Consider the following 23,097-nt stretch of genomic DNA (forward strand, 5'->3'; position numbering starts at 1 on the left):
TCACCACTATATGTGTTACAGTTTCTCACCACATGATGTGCTGACTTGGCCTCACTTCGCATCCCAATCTCTAAGATCTCAAACGACCATAATGTTTCACACATCAGGCAAAAAAAAACCAAAACACAAAACATTACTGGTTTTTTTTTTTACACTTTACACATTTTTAATGGTATAAAAATGTAATTCCTCTGATTTCAAATCAATACTGACTTTTTTTACTCAACATTTTATATAATAATTAGATAATACACAGTAACAGTTACAAATAGTTTGTTCCACCAAAATGTAAAATTCAAAGAACGCAAAGAATTTAAGACAAGCTGCAAATAAAAACATATTATAAAAACATGTTCAACATTTTAAGTGACGTTTTAAAGTGATCATCTTAAATGTTTTATGCAATGAATTGATTACTACAGACATTTTCATAGTTGACTACTTATAGTATAGCATATATCTTAAAACATGAACATCATACGTAACATATTCAAAACATCAAAGCACGAAAACATCTACATGAAGGGGACTTTTTGGAGCTTTTTGAAGCAAGTTTTTTTTGAAAAATAACATTTCAAATCAGACCCACCATCTTACAAGATTTAAGGCCACTGGCAGAGTATTAGAGGAATCAAAACTCCAGAACAGTATTTAAAAGTGCTCTTAAAGTCCCTCTTCTTTAACTAAGTACTCTGGCAGAGTCTGAAATGCAGTCACAGGTACAGTCACTGGAACGGTCAATGATATGGTGCTGGGTTCAACAGTGGAGGGGGAAACCTCACTGGGGGGTGGAGGAGAAGGAAGTGGGACAGTGTGAATAATGTTTAAGTCACTGAGTTGTGTGGCGAAGGGTGCCTCTGAATGAGTCCGTAAGTGCTTGCGAAGGTAAGCAGCAAACAGAAAAGCTTTGCCACAGTGGGGGCAGCTGTGCGGTTTGCTGGTGGAGTGGATCTTCTGGTGTTTACGCAGTCCAGATTTGTTGAGGAAGCCTTTGCCACAGCTGTTGCAGATGTGAGGCCTCGGCTTGGGATGCTGCTTCTCATGCTCCTGCAAGTCTGCCAGCTGTGTAAACTCTGCCTGGCAGGTTTCACAGACATGTGAGCCCAACGGCACGATTTTGGTGACTGTCGGAGGAGTGGAGTCGATGGAGTGAAGACTTTCATGTGCCTGAACTTCATCCCAGCTTCCAAATGTAGCTTCACAGTGTGTACAGGAGAACTGAGGGAGAGTTGTGTGGGCCGTAAATCCTGAAGCTGACCCGGCCTCTGTCTCCTGTTGTTGTTGTTGCTGTTGTTGCTGTTGTTGCTGTTGTTGCTGCTGTTGCTGCTGTTGCTGCTGCTGCTCAGAGTGCTCAGCTAGGTGAGTCCTCTCGTGTTTGCGCAGGCTTGAGGACACCACAAATGACTTCAAACACTCCTCACATTTGAAAGGCCTCTCCCCAGAGTGCACGCGACGATGCTTATTGAGGCTGGAGCGCTCGGCAAACGACTTGTCGCACTCAGTGCAAGAGAAGGGCCTGAGACCTGTGTGGACAAGCATGTGGCGCCGCAGATCCCAGGATGCTACAAAGGCCTTGTCACAGCTCTGGCATTTGTAAGGCCGCTCTCCAGAGTGAACACGTTCGTGCACGGCCAGATCAGCTGGCTGCCGGAACCTCTTGGAACACTTGTCACAGGGGTAGGGCTTGAAACCCAGGTGGGCCCGCTGGTGTCGACGGAAACTGGAGGGGTCAGAAAACATCTTGCCGCACTGTGGGCAGAGGAACGGCTTCTCACCAGAATGAGTGCGGAGATGAGACTGGTAGGAGGACAGCTGGGTGAAGCCCTTGCCACACTGCTCACACTGATAGGGCTTGTTCTGGGAGTGAATGCGCTGATGGCAGGCCAGCGAGGAGGATCGGGAGAAGGCTTTGCCACAGTCTGAGCACAGGTATGGTTTTTCTCCAGTGTGGGAGCGCTCGTGGTTTTTCAGGTCCTTCAGCTCTGTGTACGTTTTCCCACACTCCTCACATGCGTACGGCCGATGACCCTGGTGGTTCCTCCTGTGTTTTCGGAACACTGAGGGGTCTGCAAAACTCTTACCGCACTCAGCGCAGAAGTACGGCTTTTCTCCCGTATGAGAGCGCATGTGCACCTTCAGTTTAGACAGAGTGGGGTAGCTCTTCGAGCACTGACGGCAGGAGTAAGGACGTTCACCACTGTGCTGCGTCATATGGATTCTCAGGCATATCGCTTGCATAAAGGCCTTCCCACACTCTGTGCATACGAAAGGTTTCTCCCCAGTGTGAGAGCGGCTGTGGTTGCGTAGCTCTGTGGGTGTCTTGTAGGCCTTGTGACAGTCGGGACACTGAAAGGGCCGCTGGGCTGAGTGAGTGCGCTCATGCTTTGAGAGTTGAGCCTTGCTCGAGAATGTTTTAGCACACTGAGAGCATGTGTGCTGCTGCTGACGGTCCTTTGCATGTGCTGAAAGCTTGTGGCTCCGCAGAGCTGACAGACTCCTGAAAGCCTCTGTGCATGCAGAGCATTTGAAGGTAGGTTTGGCTTTTGGAGGCCTGCCTCTGCCACGCTTTTTTGCAGGCTGATCCCTCACCAGCTCTTCCTCTTGTGGGCTCTCTTCTTCCTGTGCAGGAGGGGTGTATTGCTCTGCAAGAGGTGGGCTGCCAGGCTGAGGAGAGGCCATCTTTATATCTGCTAAAAGATTACATAGAAAGACTTTTTAATAATTATGTAATTACACAGTCCATTGGCAGCAAACGGATATGACACTGCAAGATTGTTCAACAGATATCAGGTTTAAGTCATGTGGTGGATATGAAATAAGAGAGCAGATCGTCAGTGACAGTGGCTAATGGTGGACCAGGAAAGAACATATTTGTAATACCATAATAACAGAAATATGTGGGTGTGCATTAAATCACAAAATGGCTGGCATTAGGACCTCAGGGACAATAAGCTAACCGCTTTGATGCCAGAGGAAGTTGGCGGTGTACTGACGGAGCTCGCTGTGTATGGATGAGGGACATATGCCCGACAGGAGACAAGGCTCAAAGCTCATGAGTCAGTTTGATGGTGTAAACAACTGGATACAGTATGTACGTATTCATTTTCGCTAGCTTTCTTGCTAAACATTTCACTAACTCAAAATGGCTGGCTTTAGGACCGGCTGCACCAATTCAGTCGATAGTGTCATCATCATCATGTCCGTGATATACGGGATGTATATCGCTAACACTAGCTGTCTTTGCAGCGTGTGTGCATTAGAGAAAAAAAGGACCGTTCTTACCTGAATCAGGACATTAATAGTTGGTCGATAATGCCCAGAGAAACGTTTTGGTACACGGCTGCATTTGCTGTGAGACACGGCGATTCCTGTTGACTGGCTGCAGTGTGGGGGACGGCTCTAGGACCATGATGACGACAGCTCTCGGCAAGCCAAGTGTGCAACATTTTAATGCGTTTATTAGGGAAAAACCAAGTTATGACACATAATAAATATATTAGAAACCCCCTTGTAAAATAATGGCAGCTCTAATAAAGCTAACAGACTGTCAACCACAATGGAAACATGCGTACCAAACTGAAGCGAAGAGAATCTGCACTGTTCACCAGTCAATGGCAGAGCTAGCCACGTAAGCTAACCTAGCTAGCAGCTAATGTGTTATACGCGAGAACCAGCAGCCGAATAGTGAGAAGAACATTTAAATTATTGTTTTTCCGTGCGTGTTTTATTTGCTTGTGATTCCTTCAACTTGGAGCTCGCAGCAGTTTTTATTAACTCAACTTTTTGCCCGCCTTGGTCAGTGACTTTAGAGAGGGAAGTATTTCTCTGCTGCACATTTCCTGTTTCCTAGCAACAAGAGCAATGTGGAAATGGGAATGGAAGGAAAAAAGACAATTGCAAAAAAGGGGTTGCCCTTTTACATAAAAATAGCGTTTTTAAAAGAATGAATGAAAACATATCCTCGGATGCTTGCATTGAATCGTTAATGCTGCAGGTATTTAGTTTGACGCATTTGCTGACGTTGTGATTCCGCGTTGAAAACGACTTCTTGGCTTTTTGGTGCAATGTTTGTTTAGCTAGCCACGGTGATGCTAGCTAGCTGGTTTCGCGCTAACATTAGCTCACAGTTTGGTCAAACAAATGTAACCATAGTTAACCTGTCCGCTCCTCTGTATAACCTGACGAGGGCGCGTATGTGTACTCTGTTTTTTCGTTTATTATGTGGAGGGTATGGGTATCTGCAGCGGCAATAAATCGGCGGAGAATGGCGTTGGTCTCCCGGTTTATTGACATAGCTAGCTAGCTCAGTTAGCCTGCTATTGCAGTTATGAAGCAAACATGTCAGGCTTGGTACTGTTTCTAGCTAACTGCGTTCAATTTGATAAGTCTGTCCATGAATGCTGGGAAGCATTTAAAACTACCATACTGTGGATGTTTTTTTCACTTCAATATTTATCGACTTTGACAGACTTAAATCAGGGATCAACATATGTGAAGCATTACAACTATTGTTCACTGTAGCTACAAACCTGGCACTGGTGTGTTGTACGGGTTAAGTTGTGATATTGTATTGTAGAATAATTGTATGAGTAAAAGAGTGATAGATTTAGAAAAAATGTCATAGGTTATCTGTATTAACCCATTATGTTTATATTATCTACTGTATCAAAAATGAATACTGTCATGCATTCACCACAGCTTTAACTGGCATCTCTTCTGTCCTCAACAGCTCAATTTGCCTGCTTCTCTCTAACTCAAGTCACTCTTCCATTGTGTGGAACTGGTCCTCAACATCCTCTGCCGTGTTACCTCCTTGGAAACTCTTTGGACCTTATTGTAAAGAACTATATTCTTTTAAAACGGACAGTCAAGGCATCTAATGCATTTCCCTCCTGCATATTCATACACTCTGTGTCTGGTGCACTTGATTCAATCATTATCTTGTAATGGCAGTGCAAGACCCTGGCAGGACAACAGGTTTTCCTTGCAAACAATGTGGCATGGTATGTCCCAATATGCCGAGTCTGCTCGAGCACATGGACGCTCATCTTCAACAGGAGGAAGAACGCAAATTTAAATGTGATGAATGTGGACGTGGTTATAGGCATGCTGGTAGCCTAGCGAACCACAAAAAGACTCACGAAGTGGGCTCTTTTCAATGTAACATATGTGGTAAAGAAAACTCTAACGCTTCGTCCCTGAAGAGTCATCTCCGGAGCCACACTTCACAAAAAAAGTACTCCTGTGAAGAATGTGGGAAAGCTTTTCGTCTGGCAACACAGTTGGCTACACATGAGAAGGTTCATCTTGCCAAGCGAGTAAAGGAGCAGTCGTACAGGAAGATAGACATGGATTGTCCCTCACATGAAATTGGAAACGATCACCCTGATCATCTCGATGATGAGCACTCAGCCAGCGTTGGGATTTCCATTGAAAATAGCCCATCTGAGGACCAGACGGATGCTCTTTATAATGCACAGTCCGAGACCTCTGATGATGCAGCAAATCGACCATTCAGATGCGATGTATGTGACAAATCATACATACACCATCGAAGCTTGACCAACCATAAAAAGACTCACCAAGTCGGGATGTTTGAGTGCACAGTGTGTTTCAAGCTGTTCAATAACATGGCTGCCCTCTACAGCCACCAGAGAACTCACAAGGCAAGAAGCGGAACAGACCCTGGTTCGATTGGTCAGTCATACACAGACACATCACTGGACCAGTTTTCACCTCAAAGCCAGGATGCTCGAGTCAACTTTTGCCATTTGTGTCAGGTTCTATTCCCCAATGATGAAGAGTTCCAGGAGCACATCCAAATGCATAACTCTTCATCCCTGTCTTTTGGGCTTCAAGATACCCTGTCAGACAACCACAATATGTCATATGAAAACAGTATTGCTTCACCCGAGTCAAATTTTTATGCATCCCCTATCAATAATATTCCTTCAGTATCATCAATTGATAATCACGGAGGTTTCGATCAGCCGCAAGAGCAGATTAGAAGCAATGGTCATGTGTATTCAGACTGCTCCAATAATCAAACACCATCTTCCAATAGCACTCAGGGAGAACCCCCAATCATAGACCCAAGCATTCTCATTCCTGCCCTGACGCACACACACAACACTGACAATGCAACTGAAATGGAAGAGACTTCAACTGTAGATTCTGATGAGCGTCCCTTCAAGTGTCAAATCTGTGGTAAAAGCTACAGGCACTCTGGGAGCCTCATCAACCACAAGCGGTCACACCAGGTCGGGATTTACCAGTGTTCCATCTGCAGGAAGAGTTATCCTCACCTGGCCGCCCTCAAGAGTCATCTTCGTCTCCACAAAGCACAGCCGTCATCTTTTAGCCTCATTGCTGAGGGAGACTGGCTCTCCTCAGAGCCCCTGACTCTGGATAACCAACAGGGCTGCTTCTCCTCTCAAGAAGAAGAGGAGGACCCTCCTGTGCTCGGCATGGATCAGGAGAACGGAGCTGACCACAGCAATGGGGCTTTGTACCATGAGCAGTTTAATCAGGACTTTTCCCAGGATATGACTGCGCATCTACCTCACAATGAACAACTGATGCAGAGGCACATGTGTGCAGACTGTGGTGAGACATTTGCGGATATTGCAGGGATTAAGTCTCACAGTTGCCCACTGCTACAACAGCAACATGACACTACTAGCAGTGACTATGATGCTAATGTAAATTTCCAGGACAGTAATGGTCACTGTGCCGTTGGAAATCCAGGAAATAATGTGGAGTTCCCTGGTCTGAATGGTAGCCACGACCAAAGTTACTTTGAACAGAATTTCCATGACAATATGAGCAGTGATCAGCTGAATGGTTGCGGAGAAGGCAATGGTGTCGCTGACGAGGAGGAAGACGATGATGGAGATCTTTATCAGTGCTCTATATGTGGAAACAGCTACACCAGCATGAGGGCTCTGAGGAGCCACCTCAGAGGCCACACACAGTCCCATGCTACTCCTGCAAGCTCAGGGCCTTCTTCTATGTCCTCCCATGAAGGAGTGAAAGACGAGGAGCCTGGAGAGATGATGATCTGTAGCACATGTGGGGAGAGTTTTGCCAATAGGCAGGACATGATAACTCATCAGCTTCTACACAACAAGGACCTGGTAGATGAGGTTAATCATTTGCAAATGAACAACGGTGACGTATCCGGAGGCAAGGAGGAAGTACAGAGTATCATCTGCGGCAGCTGCGGCATCTTTTGCACCAGCTACCATCATCTTGAGAACCATGGCTGCACAGCTGAGAGGAAGGATAAGGTGACAGACGGTAAAGAGGAAATGAAAGCAAATGATGTTGCCCAACATGAAGATTCGAGCCGCTACAAAGAAACTGTTGACATGGAACATCGTCAGTACAAGTGCGATCAGTGTGGTCGCTCATACAGACACGCCGGATCCCTCCTCAACCACAAAAAGTCCCACAAAACAGGTGTATTCAGATGCCTCGTCTGCCAGAAGCGCTTCTACAACCTTTTGGCCCTTAAAAACCACCAAAGGTCTCACTTTGATATTAAGAGGTTAGTTCCAACGTTTATACATGCAACATCTTACATTTTATTCAACTTTTATTACTTGTTGGAAATTTGTAAAAAATGTTAAGAAAAGACTAGGAGTTGCCTTTGAAATGTTTTTTGTTATTCAGATGTGTTATGTCATCACAGCTCTATTCCCTGTTTTGTAAACACAGAATTAACCATACTCCTTTTCTCCTCCCCCAGGCATACTTGCCATGAGTGTGGGAAAGCCTTCAAAATTCAGAAGCAGCTATTGAACCACCTGAGAAGACACAAAGAGAACCAAGCCAAAATCCAAGAACTCAACAGCCAGATCCAGGCCCTCATGCAGATGAATGGGACCAAGTCAGATGGAGGAATGCAGTCCTTGACTTCAAATGCCAATCAGGCTTTAACGTCTTCTCGACGCTGCAAGCAACTCCCTGAAGGGAAGACGGGACAAACAAAGTCTGAGATCTCAGTTAAATCAGAGGACACAGGTGACCGCCGACCTTTCGCCTGCGACCAGTGTGGGCGCACATATCGCCACGCAGGAAGTCTGGTCAACCACAGAAACTCCCATAAAACAGGTGAATATTACTGTTCCGTCTGTAACAACACATACTCCAATCAGCTAGCAATGAAGAACCACCTGCGCACCCACTTTGCATTTAAAAAGCACTCCTGCCAAAACTGTGGAAAAGGCTTTAGGGGAAAGAAGCAACTATTAGCCCACGTTTGTGCAGATCTCAGAAAGGATGGGGCCGGAGGCAGGAGGGGTTTAAAATCTCGAGCCTTTAAGTGTAAGGGATGTAAGCAGGCATTTCTCTCTGTCGACCAACTGACAGCCCACACCTGTGACAGACCTTCAGGCAGCCGCGATGCACAAACAAATACACGTTCAAACAAAGAGGAGCGGCCTTTCACGTGCAACATATGTAATCGCAGCTACCGCCATGCAGGCTCACTCCTGAACCACAAAAACACCCACAAGACAGGACACTTCAGCTGCACCTTCTGCTCCAAGCCCTTCACCAACCCAATGGCTCTACGTAATCACACGCGCATCCACACACAGAAGAAAAAGTATGTGTGTCTCACATGCGGGAAGGCATTCCGCCTCGCCAGTATCCTGCACAACCACCAGAGGGTCCATAACCGGGTTTCGAGTCACTTCAGCTGCTCTGCGTGTGGAAAGAGCTTCCAGGGCAGGTCCGGCCTGAAGAGGCACCGTTGCCGCAGAGGTCAGGAGAACTCCGCGCGGGCTGGGATCCAGCAGTCAGAGAGGGGAGACAAGTGCTTCATGTGAGTTACTGTTTTACTGAACTGAGAATGTGAGTCTTGCTTTGTCTATTAATCATTATTTAGGTAGTTTGGCCAAAAATTGAAATATTATCATAATCGCAACATGGCCAAGTGCACTATATCGAAATTGCAGTAGCTGCAATTTTTTGGGATGCGAATGTGTCAAAACATACCTGGCCTACAAAACATATTCTCCAGACTTTAAGGGTGCCTGTACAGACCAGCATATTAGCCAATAGTAGCTTATTACAGGGTATATCTGTATTGATGCATATGTTGGCTGATAGATTGCAGAAAGAAGTTCAACTTATTTTGTTTCACCAGGAAGCACTGAGAAGTTTATTACTTGTATTCATTTATTTATTTATTTATTTATTTTTTTATACTGTGAAATGTCATGGTTAATACTAAAAGAACAAATTTAAAGGATCTTTACCAACAATGTTTGTTTATGTAAAATAACAAATATCAGTCAACTGTTACTGAATTTTTAAAGTATTGGAATCAGCCTCAAAGATCCAGTATTAGTCAGGCTATTAATTCTTAAAGTATTGTAAAGACTAAAAACTGTAATAGAGGTTAGAACTCCAGCAACACTTGTAGTATATAGAATATTTTTATTGTTGTCTTTAATGTCTTTGTACTACAACTGTTGCTGGAGTTTTTCCTTCCTCCATTCACTTTGGAAGTAAGTGAAGTTGTGCCAGAAACCCATACTCTTCTTCTCACAATGTTAATAGTAAAGTATTATGATTAGTTTGCAGGATGATAAAGAATGTTGGGTCAAATGATTTGAGTTGAAATATAATATAAAATATTGAATTTGAACATATCCCTGCTGCAGGTGTGACCTGTGTGGGCGCTCCTACCGCCATGCTGGCTCCCTCCTCAACCATAAAAAGACACACTCCGAGAACCTCCACCACTGTACCTTGTGTCTCCAGACTTTTCCTGACCCTCTGACTCTACAGATACACTCCCAGATGAGGCGTCACTGCTGCCCCGAGTGTGGCAAGACCTTCTGTCTGGTCGCACACTTGCAGAGCCACATGGAGGTGCACTCGAAGGACCGATCTGTCGTCTGCAGCCCCTGCCAGGAGAGCTTTCCCAACACAGCCAGCTACCAGCAGCACCAGGACATGCAGCACGGGGCTCAGGACCCCTATCAACAAGGCATGGCTGAACCTGTAGATACCAACATCTGCTGGGACTCAGGAATAGATCAGACCATAGGGATGGACGTGATGCACAAGCAAGTTCCCCCACCTTTGTCACATATTCCAGAGAGCATCGCTAATTCACAGAATGACAACTCTGCTGGCGCAGAAGAGAAGAGCCACGTCTGCGAGCACTGTGGCCGCACTTACCGCCATGCCGGCTCCCTCCTCAACCACAAGAACAGCCACAAGACAGGCTCCTTCTTCTGCTCCATCTGCCAGAAAGAGTTCACCAACCTGATGGCTCTCAAGAACCACCGGCGCATCCACACGGAGCCCAAGCGCTACCAGTGTCTGGAGTGCGGGAAGGCGTTCCGCGTGTCCACTCAGCTCATATGTCACCGACGAATCCACACCAAAGAGAAGCCCTTCGCCTGCCTGCTGTGCGACAAGAGCTTTTCCAGCAAGTCCAACCTGCGGCACCATCAGAAGATGCACCAGAACACTCAGACCTACGACTCCTCTTTTAGCATGGATGCTAACACGTTTATGGACATGGACTTGGACATGGGGTCTTTCCTTTGAAGATTCCAGAGTGTACAAGAGTTAATTATCTGTTATTTAACCCCTATCAATAATTGTAAAACAGCTATTTTATTTTTATTTTAATTTTTTTCAGAAAGTGCTCCTTGGTCCTAACAGAAAACATGCATATTTCATTACTGACTTCCAGTCTTACCTCCACAACAGATGCTCACATCACTGAAAGGTCTCAGACCTCTCAGTCAGCTTTTAGTAAGGCCTGAATGTTTTCCTATGAATACACAGGATCCAAGAATACAGGGCTGGTGATGAAAATATTAGTCGCCGCTCACTCCTCAACAACAAACCAAACAACCAAAGTGAACAGAAAAAGTGCAGCCCAGGTCCATGTAAAAACATTAACACTGAAAACATGTTTTTGTACAACAGTACTGTTCTAACGGTGATCTCTCCTCTCTTGCTATGTATAATTGTGTTCAGTGCCTCTGTAAGTTCCTTAGGAAACAAAATATACAAACTATATTTATCTCTGAATCCTTTTGTTAGCTTCAGTGTCGAAGGACTGCTCACTTTCCTTGGGGATTTCACATAGGGCAAGCCTGTTATTATTAAGTCAAAATACCTCTGGGTGTGTCCAAAGGTCAGTGGCAAAGTGATTTACTGAAATCATATTATCAAGTAAATAGTCGTACTGCTAATAATATTCACGTTGAGTGACATTGTATGCTAAAATGGATGTATTTATTAATTTATTCCTGTTATTTTATGTGCATATTTTATTAGGAAAACCTTTTATGAATGTTGTAAAAAAAGAAAAAAACTGTCTTCTAAAACTCATGTAGCCTTTAACAATCTTCATCAGTCGATTTGTATTTACTTCTTCGTTCTCAGTTACAACAGGCAGGAATGAATGAGCCGAGCATCATTGGCGTTATTGGCAGCACTCAGGGTAAACCTTCAAAAGGAACAAACCTGATGTGTAAAACATTGTAGATAATCGGTTTCTGAACTGAGCATTGCATTTATTTTCTCTCGTGCCATTTCAACACTCATGATTTAGCTCATGTAACAGTCATCACTCCAACATTTGGTTGCAGCTGCACTTGCAGTGCATGCTGTTTCTTGAACCTTTGGGAAGCATCAGTTATGTTGAAGTGCCAGTGCCTAAAGTGTAAGTCAACTGTAGCAGTTTTAATGTGAACAAACCTCCTCTCACTGTACCTGTTATACTGTAAACCACAATATTGATTTTCAGATTTATCTTTTTAATTTATCTACTCATTTGTGAATCTCCTCAACCACAAACAATTTAAAAGTCTTAAAGCAGTTGATAACAAAAGTGTTGCAACAGTGAGGTGAAAGTGGTTCCTTGACTTTTCTTCCCTCAGAGATGCTTTATATGAAGCAAATAGAATGACTGTATTTTTACACACGTGGCCAAAATGCCTCCTTTCTGCCAAGCACAAGTATTACTACAAACGTACCTTTATGGATTTACAGGGACGAACCAGTTTCACCTTCACTGTCGAGTTCATGAACCACTTATTCTGTTGTTCTGTGAAAAATGTGCAATTATTGATTTTCTGGTTTATTTTTTGTGCCAAGTTGTCTGACGTGCCTGTTGTTCCTGAAGTTGTTTTTAGCAAAAGTGAACACATGGCCTTTGTTTTTATACCAATCTAAAAGTAGATTTTCTTTATGCCTTATACATTACATTTCATGTATGAGTGGCACTGGTCGAGAAGTATGAAATACCTCATGGAAAGCCCTGCCTAGATAGCAACTGCTACTTAATGCCTCATGCAGCTTAATTGTAGAGAATACACTGTAATAATAGAAACTCAGATAGTTAAGACAAATAGAATGGATGAAGCGTCATTTTAAAGGTTTTACTTTGTAGTTGTGCAGATGCTGTTCTTTCCATAACTTTCTCTGCAGTTTGTTATTTTCAGAGTTATATTTGCACATTTGTAGATGAAGACACTTGTAGCCTACAGAGGACAGGAAGTCAAAGATAAAGCAGCCAACCTGTTGTCGGCTGTTTGATAGCTCACCTCAGCTAGTTTGCGGGTCGTAATATTTAAGCAATATGCTGAAAGTATTGTTTCAGTGCATGAACTGAGTCTATCTCACTTGTTTGGTCTTACCATTGTATGAAGCACAGCGGCATCAGATTCAGTATACGGACACTAGCCTTGAAAGACCATGACACCATGTCATCTGCCATTTTGTTGTTTAAAATCTTATGTATTCATTGTAATTATTTCTCGCCGGGTCATGTTTCCGTATGCGATGGTAGCCTACATCCAAACCGACACATTTGAGTTAAAACTGACTTATTTTTTTATAACGTTCCCCATTTGATCTCCTGTGGCACTTAACACGTTCACTGCTCTGTCATCTGTCACAATCACAACCTGGTATTTGTGACGTGTGTTGAATCTCAGAGCTCTCTCTGTAAATATTAGAATGAAAATATTGGTTGGATCTCTGTATGAGTTTCTTCAGCAGGAGAAAAGTGCTAGATTAGCTATTGTGTAATAAAAAAAAGGCATATACTGTACCACATGTTCTGATTTCTTGGATTTTCAGTGCTCAAAAAATGTCTGCTCACTATTTAATTAATATTTATATAACTATTTTGTCACTCTGAAACGTAGATTTTTACTTTTTTGTTAGAACTTAGTTTAGAGTATAAGCAGATTATCTAAAATAAAACTAGTTGAAATTGATTAAAAGACTTGGAAAATACAATGTGTTTTTTTTCTTGTTTATATTTCTTCACATATTGAGATGCTTAAAGGGTAACTCCACCAATTTTACATATTAAAGTGTGTTTACAGGGCTTGGGGAGTACTACTGCATATGTGAAAAATGTAGTATAAAGCCTTTTGTGGCTCCAGAGGAAGCTGCATGTAATCTGATGAATTGCCTCCAGTGATGTCACTCAGTGGCTATGTTGCACTGTGGGTAATGTCGGCAAAAGGTATCAGATTTCATGCAGCTTCCTCTGGAGCCATAAAAGCCTTTATAATACTGCAGTAGTTCTCCCTAAGACCTGTAAACACACTTTAATGTATAAAATTGGTGGAGTTTTAAGAAGAAACTATTTTTGTAGTTTGTTCATCAATAAGACTTGCATTACTATCAGAAATTGTCAGTTTTATTGTGAAAATACATTTGGTACACAAAGCAATTTTATAAGATTGCATTAAGTAAAAGAAGCCAGTGCATGTACAGTATATACAATAAGAAATAGAAAGCAAGAGAAAAAAGCAGGAAATGTTAGTTATTGCTCAGTATCATCGTCGGCTGGCCTGGTGGAAGTTTAACACAAATCTTCACTGGAGTCCCTTTAAAACTGTGCTTGTCACTTGCAGTTGATGCAAAACAACACTGCAAGATACTTTAAAATAAATAATAGAAAAATCTAAATAAAAGAAAAATGGAACGAAAAGAGGAAGTATCTGTATTTGAAGTGATTTTGCTGCCAGAGGGAAAGGCAGTTTACCCACAAGCAGACAGATCCAAAATATGACCTGAAACTTTGTCAGTCACATAAAATATCTCAGTAACCACATACTGCATGATGTTGTGAAGATAAAAAACATCTTGAACTATAAAAAACAAGTGGAAAACAACAACCCTGCCCATCGTGGTTCTTGCTGGTTTTCGATCCCTCACAAAATTACAAACAGACGCATATCTGTTTGCCTTGTTGTAGACCTGAAATGACAGGTCTAGAGTTAGTAAGCATGGAGACTGTGTATAGCTCCACCTAAAACAGTGTACAGTAGGTGTCAAATTTTCTTCACTTACAGTACATTCCTTGCTACATTCCCATGTGTTAGCAGTTTGGGATTGTATGTCTAGTGTTGCAAACATCCTGTCCTACAAGTGCTGGGATGGTAACGTGTGGATTCTGGGGTGGTGACAGAGAAAAATGCAGCTAACGTCTCCTAAAACCTAGTAACATTAAAACAGACAAGACAATGTTGTAATGACCTGCAATACAGGGTCTGTTTTGGTCTCAAAAGACCCAGTAACAATGACTGAATACAGTTGGTAACACTTTATAATCACCATCATCAATAAATGGTAAAATATAGTTAATTGAACTTTAGTTAATAGTTGTTTCACTGTTAGCAAAAAAGCAATTGTTTATTGTTTAGTTGCAACTAATGTTTATAAACCTTTACAATTGCTTATTAATGGTTTATAAAGCATTTCATTGTGTGTTTGCTATTAAAGGTGCAGTATGTAGTTTTGGGAAGAAAGAAGCGAAAGATCTTCACTGACTGAATTTTCTGCCTAAACAAACTAAATAAACAAACTCCCTTTGTTTTCATGACTGAATAAACAAACTAACCTTAAAGAACAACACAATTTCATACTGTTTGTTTATATTTGGCGGACCCTGCCACCTTTCTAGCTTCAAACAGTGTTCTGGGGACCTTATTTTCCTCTGAGAACAGTTTGTTTATTCAGTTATTGGAATAATAAATTGTTGAGTTTGTATTATTACCTCATTAATATTGTAAATATTAAAACTCTGAGTTTGAATTTCCTCTCCAAAACTGCATATTTCCCCTTTAACTAAAGTGTAATTATTTATTAATTTACCATTTAGTGAATGATGGTTATTATACAGTTTGCTCCTTTAATCGACAGCATTATTGTATGAGACTACTAAAAGAACAGGTACACCGAGGTACTGGCAGGGTCAAAGCTAAAACACATTTCTGTAAAAGTAGCTACATTCAAACGGCCTTAATGTGCCTAACAGTATGCCTTGGTCACATGGTGATTTATCTCTAAGAGGCTGTTGTGTTAAATGACCAGCAGAATGACCCCGTCTAACCCCACCGACGTGCTGGAGATCAAACTGCAGCCCAGCAGGCAGCAGTAGCTGTGTTACATTCATGGAGTCCTGCTGGCAAACAGCACGATACTACAGGATTTGAAAAGCATCCCTCTCTCTGAAGAAAGGACTGGAGTTTTATCTTACTTCTGAATCAAACAGCTGTAAATCAGCAGAGGTCATCCAGATCAAAATCTCTTCTAAATGGAACATTAAGGCACACAAAATCTGTGAAATGATACCACTAATGAAATGTTACTATCCCTACAGAGGTGTGAGAGTTGCTTGTTGTAGGTCCCGTGGTCACTGTGGGACCTACACTGAGCGTGAGAACTGAGCATGTCTCGTTCACTCAAGAGTCTCATAAATTAAAATGGTCCGATTCTGGTCAAGAGACACTCTGCAGTCAGAGTATACAGTTCATGGTCCAGAGTTTTCTCCGTCCGGCTTTGAACCAGTCACTCCGTGGTTCTGTCACATCGGTTTCCAGAGGATGATGAGGCTGTGGAGGCCATGACAGTCATTTAGTTATCTTTTTCATTACAGTATGTTGAATTGTGGGCAATTTACAACAAACATTCACACTTTAATCTGGCTTTGTTCTGAATCTAGTGTGAAGGAACCAAAAAATCATGCACACTGTCGATCACTTGTCACTTTATCTAGGTCTTGACTGGCTAAAAATATTATCTTTTCATTTACAAAATTCATATCCCTTTTTTGTTTGTACTTTCACAGAGTTTTGATCCAACGTCCTCGTCTAAAATACTTTTTTTTAGAACTACTCTTAGAGCTTTGTAGTAATTGTTATAGGCTAAATCTATTCAAATACATTTAAAAAGCAGTCTTTACTTTAAACATGTTATACTTTGTACAGCTATCAAGTCTCCAACAAGTCAAAGCAAACACTTAAAGGATAAGTTCACCAAAAAATGATAATTCAGTCATTCACAGCAAAACAGCGTTGTAGCATTCTCCAACACAACTGATTAGATGGGGACTTGTTTGTTTGTAAAATGTACAAAAACAACTGAAAGAAGACATAAAATGGCTCCGTATACTGCAGGTTGAAGCTTAAATTATACTTACTGAAATGTTTAAAGTTGATAAAGTGGCCCTGCAGTTTCTTCAATGGGCTCTGTAAAAAAAAAAAAAAATCAAGAAGAAAGTAAGCATTTTTTTCCCATACCAAAAAGGCCTTATAGAGGCATTTTAGATAAACAACACATTGTTTATCCAAAATGCCTCTATAAGGCCTTATTCACAGCAGACAGTCTTGACTTGTCATATTGGGAAAAACACTAACAATAACATTCATGATGGCTCTGTTTTATTTAAGTGTCCCAATAATGAGGAAGACAGCGAGCCAACATGCACAGAGCCAGGACCCTTAAACTGAAGCAGCTTAATGGAATTCAGCCGTCGTTCTTGTAACTGTTTGCACATGTGCTTTTTCAACTGTGACATGTGAAAAAAAACCCAAATGCAATAGTCTCTGAAAATAAGGGAACAGATAAAACTTATTTTCTTTGCCACTTTTTGATGCTTTGTGACACAGCTGCACAGCCCTCATACCAAAAAAAGTGAAGTGAACGCAGTGTGCTCCAGTTTACCGAGAATCACTCTGCACCAGGGACATGACTTGATTTTTAAAGTATTACTCAAGCCCAAAGTAATCTTCTCCCTTAGTCTTAGTAACAAATAAGGTTTTTACCCCAAATTGAAGAAAACCTTTTATTTCTGGGATTTCAGCGTATGCAGCAGTGTTGTGAACCAATCTCAGATTTCAAGTTTAAAGAATCTCACCACGTAGAGGCCGTTTGTGTGACTTGCGTCGATGCACCATGACCCCAATAATCAACGCGGCACTGACCAGCACCACAGCCAGCACTGAGAAGCTGGTGATGGCCGCCAGTTTCCACACATCAGGTGTCTCCTCCACAGATTTGCCTGTTGACAAACACAAAAACAACATAAGCTGCAGCTCTGAAAGAAGGGATACCACAGTAATGTCAGATCTGAGTCACCGCCTTACATGTGTTGCATGACGGGGTCTTTGGGTACTGCTTGCATGATGTACACGGCAAACAAAGATCCAAATCTGAGTTCCAAAACTCTGAACTGCGGCACTGACCTGCACACAGAAACACATCAGAGATCATCTGTTAGTCAGTTCTTCAGTGATTTACTGGGAAGCAAAAAGTCAAATGGTTTATTTCACACTGCTTAACCCTATGAAATGCTTTGATGTGGATGTAAAATTAAGAGGAAAAGGGGGACTGAATATACAGGACCCACTAATACCCCCTTCACACTGGACAAAAAACACACTAATATCCACTAACATCTGCCTTTTGTCTGTAATGTGAATGGGTACAATCAGCATTTACTCCTGTGTCTAATGACTCTGCAGTAGTCACAGGTGTTTATCGTCTCCACCTCCGATTGGCTGTGATGGAAACACAGCAACTGGGTGATCAGCCTGTGATCAGTATTGCCCATGTGCAAAGCTAAACAGAGATGAGAAAGAAACATGACGTCCCATTCCTTAGCTACTTCAACCATCAGCTCTGGTAAAAAAAAAAAAAAGTGCCAAACCCAAATGTTATTACTTACTTAATTATTCTTAACATCTTTTGGACGTAGTCTGGTGGGGTATATGATCTGCTACTTTCTACTGTTCCCTATTTTCCAGCACATTCCTGATGATGAATGTGAAACACAAGGAGAAAACAAAACCTGAGACAATTTCGATGTACAAGTGGTAGAAGATTCTAGTATGAATAGGTATGGATGCGGAGAGGGGCTCACAGAGAAGTCCAAACGTTTGTGCTATGCCCCTGGAGACTGACGCAAATGTTTTAGAAACCAACCAAACTTCCTGAATAAAAAGAAAATAAACTATAACCAGGTGACTGCCATGAGAAACTCAGCTGGAATCAGCTCGTACAGTAAAAGGTGTGACCTGAGCTTAACACGTGAGGAGGAACTGTGTGGTTTTCTTCTTCTCATAAACTAAAACTGGGAAATTCCTGTGGGTCAGACTGCTGATGCAACTCGATTTCATGAGAGAGAGAATTACTGGGTAACTTCTGGCGCGCGAATGGGGCAGGCAGGCAGTGTGTGAAGAGCAGGATGTGTTTTCACAGTGAGTGCTTCCTCTGAATTGTTTTGGTTCTTCTGCGTACGTGTGCGGCTTCCAGAGAACGAAGTAACGTGTCTGTGAGAAACAAGTCGACGGAGAGAAAATGTCTACCTCTGTGTGGACACAATGGAAAGCTTCATCTCTTTTTATGGCAGCCAGACAGCTGAACAATTAAAGCTGTGCACTTCCCAAAAGATAAGAAAGGAATTAGCCTGAAGATGTGACACAGTTAACGCCGATAACAAGCTCAGTGTTGAGACTGTTTTAGTGTTTTAATCGTGTGAGGCTTTCTCTGCAGGTTTAACATCCTGGCTTCGGTTAAGAACAGGCACGTATGCATAAATACCCCAAAGTCAGGGATGAAGTAATGACATCAAAACACATCTACAAAACAAAATCACAACCTAATAAGATGAACGAAACAACGGCATACATGACAAAGCCACAGATAGTGTAACAAGGAAACAGTCTACAGACATTTGATGGGTAAAATGATGATAATCTCTCTTCCTCCTCAGTGTCACACATGAATTTGCATGGCCAACTTCTTTTGTGTCTACTTAAACAAGGCACCACCCAAAGTCTAAATTGAGTCATCATTTGTGGTAACTCTCAGATTCAACCTTGCTTAGTGAAAACAGTACCAAAACTATCAGAGAAGCGAGTTTGACGTAGATTAAAAGCGATTAAATGAATGTGTTAAAGGAAACTGTGGTCGCTTTAATGACAACAACAACAGGTTACTGGTATTGTCACATCAGACTCATCAAAATTAAAGGACAAAGTCATGCTATCAAGATGTGTGAAACTGTAGCAGACGTGATGGTGTTGCAGATTTTTGAAAGGCGGAAATCATCTGTAGATATTTGACCGATAAAATGATGATGACTCTTTGTTCAGTGTAAATATTCAAGCTTGAACACAGTGCTGCACTTAAAGCTGCATGAGTTAAGGTCAAGTATCAGTGAGTTGTAGGCTATATAGCAGTGGTCTGAACACTGTGACAAGGACATTCAGTGGTTATTTACTAATACAACACTCTAAAGAAAGTGCTGCATTAAGTAGTAGTTTAGTAGAAGTACTTATGCAGATGAGATGAATGTTACTTACTTAAGTTTGAAAAGTACTCTTATTCTGAAAAATGGCATCTTTGACTTATATATTATTAGATATTACATTATTAGATTGCTAATACTGATGCATCAATGTAACATTTTACAGTACAGCAGTATATTTCAGTGGCCTTCACCCCAGGGTTTGGGTCCGCCCCAAAGTGTCACACCATAAATCTGGAGGGTCGTAAGATGATTGACAGGGTGGGAAAGACATTTTAAATTAGTAATTTTTTTTTTTTTTTTACTTTTCTTAAATCTTTGTGAAATATTAGCTGATTTGCCTCTTTAAGCCTCTAATGGTTGTTTAAGTGAAACCATGTGAGAAGTGTAAGGGGGGAAATGTCTCTGGGGGAAATGGTGGAACAGCTCACACATCATAAACATCTGCAACATGACAAGGGTCCCAACTAGAAACTGCTTTTTTTGTGAAGGGTTACCATCCAAACAAGCTTGTTATATTTATTCTAAAGGATGAATATTATGCTAATTTTCAGATTCATAATTTTATTTTAGGTTACTGCGAGAATAGGTTTACATGCTTTAGTGCTCAAAAAACACATCAGTTTTCTCATGCTGTCCAGTGCTGCAGCTCTGTATTCCCCCTCTGTTTTAGCTCCTGTCTCTTTAAGACCCCCCTCCTGAATATCTAGTCTCCTCTGATTGGTCAGCTCACACACCTGAGCCAGTATTACTAGCAACAACAGAGCAGCTGTGCCAAATCAATTCTTACATGCCAAACTAGCCACTAGGCATAAATTATGCAAATGTGTGTCATGGTGACGTAGTGTGATGTCACAAAGTTACAGAATTATAGGCGGGACTACTGACAAGGTGTTTCAGGAGCAGTGTTTTCTGTGGGAGAAAGGAGCTTCTGTTGGTGTGGGCTTTGAGCTTTTTAACTTTCAAGACCTTTTACATAGAGAAGAACCTTTATAACACACTGAAGGAAAGGAAAACAACGAAAAAGAATAATAGGTCTCCTCTAATAAGCTTTTTGTATGTTTATTTAAGTTACTAGTAATTGTAGCTGTCTGATAAATTCAGTGAGATGTGAAAATATTTACCACTAATATGGAGGAGGTAAAAATATAAATTAACATGGAGAAATTCTCAAGTATAAGTAGATAAGTCACTTCCTGCCACTGGTGAATTAGGACTCTGACTAACAATAACATTCATGATTTATTAATCACCTGTTTTTTTCCACAATGAATCATTCAGCCTTTAAAGCATAAGAACATGGGTAAAAATGTCCCAAAGCCTGATCTTACTTCTATAAATGAGCCTCTTTTGTATTTCCACAGGTTTTAGTTTACTATCACTCAAGACAAGGAAAAGCAGAAAATCCTCACAACCGAGGAGTTAAAACTGGAGGAGGAGTTTGACTCATCCTGTGAAGACAGTTGAACAAAGTCTCCTGTTCTGTGGCTCTGGAGGGACCAAGTGTGAGTAAGCCTGATGATGTCAAAGTGATGTCATTGGATTGGCTTGATCGTAAGACCTTTTAACAGAAAGCCTGTGTGACACACTGGAAGTACGGAGTTTGAAAGACATTTAGGAGGCAAGGAGGGTCTAACAAAAGATGCAATTAAGTTGCATTATGGGAAATGTAGGGTCCAGTGTGTGACACATGACCAAAAGTCAGTATATCTCAGGCTCCACTGGTTTGAAGTTGACTTTTCTTTTCTTAAATTTGTCGCTTGTGTATTCTAAACTTTATGGGTATGCAATACTAAATTGCCCCTTTAATAGAATTAATTGCCCCTTTAATTGTATAACTGTTCAACATCCATAAAGAAGTGAACCTTAGACCCGGAATGACATTTCCAAAACATGAGATCCACAGGTGGGTGTGCTATATGGGTGTTTTAGCACAGGTCATTGCTACACCAGCTGCAGCCAAAAGGCACCTGCTGCAAAACTCATGTTTGAGGCATTTTGACCTCTAACTCTCTGGTTATGTTACAGCCACATGCTCAGGCCCCCAGAGACTCTCCGTCCTCCACAGCCACCCCGCCCACAGAGCCGGGCTGACTCACTTTATAGTCGTGGTCAGAGTAAAAATGTGTCACAGTTCTTGTAAGTATTTATCTGGGAGATTTCAGCCCTGCATCATCCTGAGAGTCCGGCTGGGTTCAAAGGGTCAGCAGAGGGAAGTGAACCTTGACTGCTGGCTGACCTCTGACCAGACCACATCTAAGAAGTGGAGCTTGTTGTTGCTCAAAGAAGACATGAAACCACAGATTGAACTGATTATATGTCAACCAAGTTTCTGAGCTTGAGTTTAACTGATAGACTGAGAAAGAAATAATTTTTTGGGGGGAGTGAAGTTTACATCTAAAATCTGGGAACAAGAAGAAGCTCAGAGCAACTTTTCTCCTCCTGACAAAGAAGACCTTGGCAAAACCTCAGCACCTAGCCTGACAAAGGGTGTTTTTGGGTGTGGGGGATTGCTGTGTTTTGTCATAAACTAGAAGGGGGTGGGTGGACCGGCAGCTGATGTCCAGATGTAGAGATGGTTTCACACGGGAGGATATCTAGACTGAGCATGTTTTGAGTTTGGTGAGTTAAAATGAATTTGTTAACTCACGGGCCTGAGGAAACGGTCCTCACACATGCAATTATTCAAGATTTTGTGTTCTCAGTGCAATCTGAGTCTGGTGTTCTCCACTGGGATTAAATCCAAACTTCAGACGGCTATGGAAACAAAGTCCAAACCTCTTCTTTTTTTCCCTCTTCTTCCTCCTCTTCTTTTGAGAGACAGTTAAAAGTGTATCTTCTCTGCTGAACGGACACAGGCAGTGCACCCTTTCCATGTGGCCTGTCCTGCTCACCCTGGGGCGCGGATGGATGGGGTGAAATAAGGCGATCGGAATGCGGAACCGGTGAGAAATGCAGCTGGTAAAGGAAGCGGCTTTGTAAGCAGACACACTATCTGACTCCAGTATTATAAGGAGGACCAGATTAAAGCAGTGTAATCCATGTTCACAGAGAGAAAAGTGCCCAAGAATCAAATGCAGACATGAGAATTTTTTTAAAAAAAGCAATGAAGTCATAAATATGACATCTGTGAACAAAAACAATATTGTTGTTAGAATAAAAAAAAAACTCATCTGACTTACTTTTCTCTGCGCTCACACCATAGAAATTGGTCACGGCCGCTATAATAAGTCCGCACAGCGCGCAGAGAGCGTTTGAAGCCATGATGTCTGCGGGTGAAAAGCTGCTCGCTGTCGGCTACACAATTCCCGAAAGTTCATCTGATTAACAGTCCTTGCTGGGCTTCAGCATGGAAAAGCGAGCATCAGAGTGAGTCACCCGGAGGAGTCTGCGCCTTGTTTTAATAGCGCACACACCCACGCTAACAGTTCAACTCCTATGAGTCATTTCCTATGTACTGTAGTGCTCGGATTCTCTTGTGCGCACTCCCCGGCAGACTCACAGGA

General features: G+C 42.1%; 3 protein-coding genes across 6 annotated transcripts; 1 reads left to right on the forward strand and 2 right to left on the reverse strand.

Annotated features, from left to right (window-relative positions):
• Window positions 1-196: 196 nt before the first annotated feature.
• znf668 (zinc finger protein 668) lies at window positions 197-3,371 on the reverse strand. 2 transcript variants are annotated; one of them, XM_073489511.1, is made up of 2 exons: window positions 3,283-3,371; window positions 197-2,687 (listed from the first exon to the last, which is right to left on the reverse strand). In XM_073489511.1, exon 2 carries the CDS (start codon window positions 2,677-2,679, stop codon window positions 664-666), a length of 2,016 nt encoding a protein of 671 aa, XP_073345612.1. In that variant the 5' UTR covers window positions 2,680-2,687; window positions 3,283-3,371; the 3' UTR covers window positions 197-663. The 2 variants fall into 2 exon arrangements, with proteins under 2 accessions (XP_073345612.1, XP_073345611.1); XM_073489510.1 differs by having other exon boundaries at window positions 203-2,690.
• On the forward strand, window positions 3,038-13,093 carry znf646 (zinc finger protein 646). Of its 3 annotated transcripts, none has more exons than XM_073489508.1 (4): window positions 3,038-3,091; window positions 4,730-7,549; window positions 7,751-8,830; window positions 9,675-13,093. In XM_073489508.1, the coding sequence occupies exons 2-4, from the start codon at window positions 4,947-4,949 to the stop codon at window positions 10,570-10,572; spliced, it is 4,581 nt and encodes a 1,526-aa protein (XP_073345609.1). In that variant the 5' UTR covers window positions 3,038-3,091; window positions 4,730-4,946; the 3' UTR covers window positions 10,573-13,093. The 3 variants fall into 3 exon arrangements, with proteins under 3 accessions (XP_073345609.1, XP_073345610.1, XP_073345608.1); XM_073489509.1 differs by lacking the exon at window positions 3,038-3,091 and adding an exon at window positions 3,413-3,435; XM_073489507.1 differs by lacking the exon at window positions 3,038-3,091 and adding an exon at window positions 3,905-3,994.
• A 582-nt stretch (window positions 13,094-13,675) lies between these two features.
• LOC141015560 (uncharacterized) lies at window positions 13,676-22,981 on the reverse strand. Its single transcript, XM_073489684.1, has 5 exons — window positions 22,774-22,981; window positions 17,427-17,525; window positions 17,198-17,341; window positions 16,481-16,529; window positions 13,676-15,893 (listed from the first exon to the last, which is right to left on the reverse strand). Exons 1-4 carry the CDS (start codon window positions 22,853-22,855, stop codon window positions 16,489-16,491), a joined length of 366 nt encoding a protein of 121 aa, XP_073345785.1. The 5' UTR covers window positions 22,856-22,981; the 3' UTR covers window positions 13,676-15,893; window positions 16,481-16,488.
• Window positions 22,982-23,097: the final 116 nt, after the last annotated feature.

The sequence above is a fragment of the Pagrus major genome, chromosome 20 (genome assembly GCF_040436345.1).
Source record: "Pagrus major chromosome 20, Pma_NU_1.0".
In the NCBI taxonomy this organism is placed as follows: domain Eukaryota; kingdom Metazoa; phylum Chordata; class Actinopteri; order Spariformes; family Sparidae; genus Pagrus; species Pagrus major.

Bases quoted from the DNA above. Each gene is read 5' to 3' on its own strand.
- znf646 (XM_073489508.1), top strand. From the start codon at position 4,947: ATGGCAGTGCAAGACCCTGGCAGGACAACAGGTTTTCCTTGCAAACAA. The intron at 7,550-7,750 runs GTTAGTTCCAAC...CTCCTCCCCCAG, and splicing joins TCTCACTTTGATATTAAGAG to GCATACTTGCCATGAGTGTG. The intron at 8,831-9,674 runs GTGAGTTACTGT...TCCCTGCTGCAG, and splicing joins AGGGGAGACAAGTGCTTCAT to GTGTGACCTGTGTGGGCGCT.
- LOC141015560 (XM_073489684.1), bottom strand. From the start codon at position 22,855: ATGGCTTCAAACGCTCTCTGCGCGCTGTGCGGACTTATTATAGCGGCC. The intron at 17,526-22,773 runs GTAAGTCAGATG...TTCTGTGTGCAG, and splicing joins TGGTGTGAGCGCAGAGAAAA to GTCAGTGCCGCAGTTCAGAG. The intron at 16,530-17,197 runs GTGAGATTCTTT...TTTTTTTTACAG, and splicing joins ACACAAACGGCCTCTACGTG to AGCCCATTGAAGAAACTGCA.
- znf668 (XM_073489511.1), bottom strand. From the start codon at position 2,679: ATGGCCTCTCCTCAGCCTGGCAGCCCACCTCTTGCAGAGCAATACACC.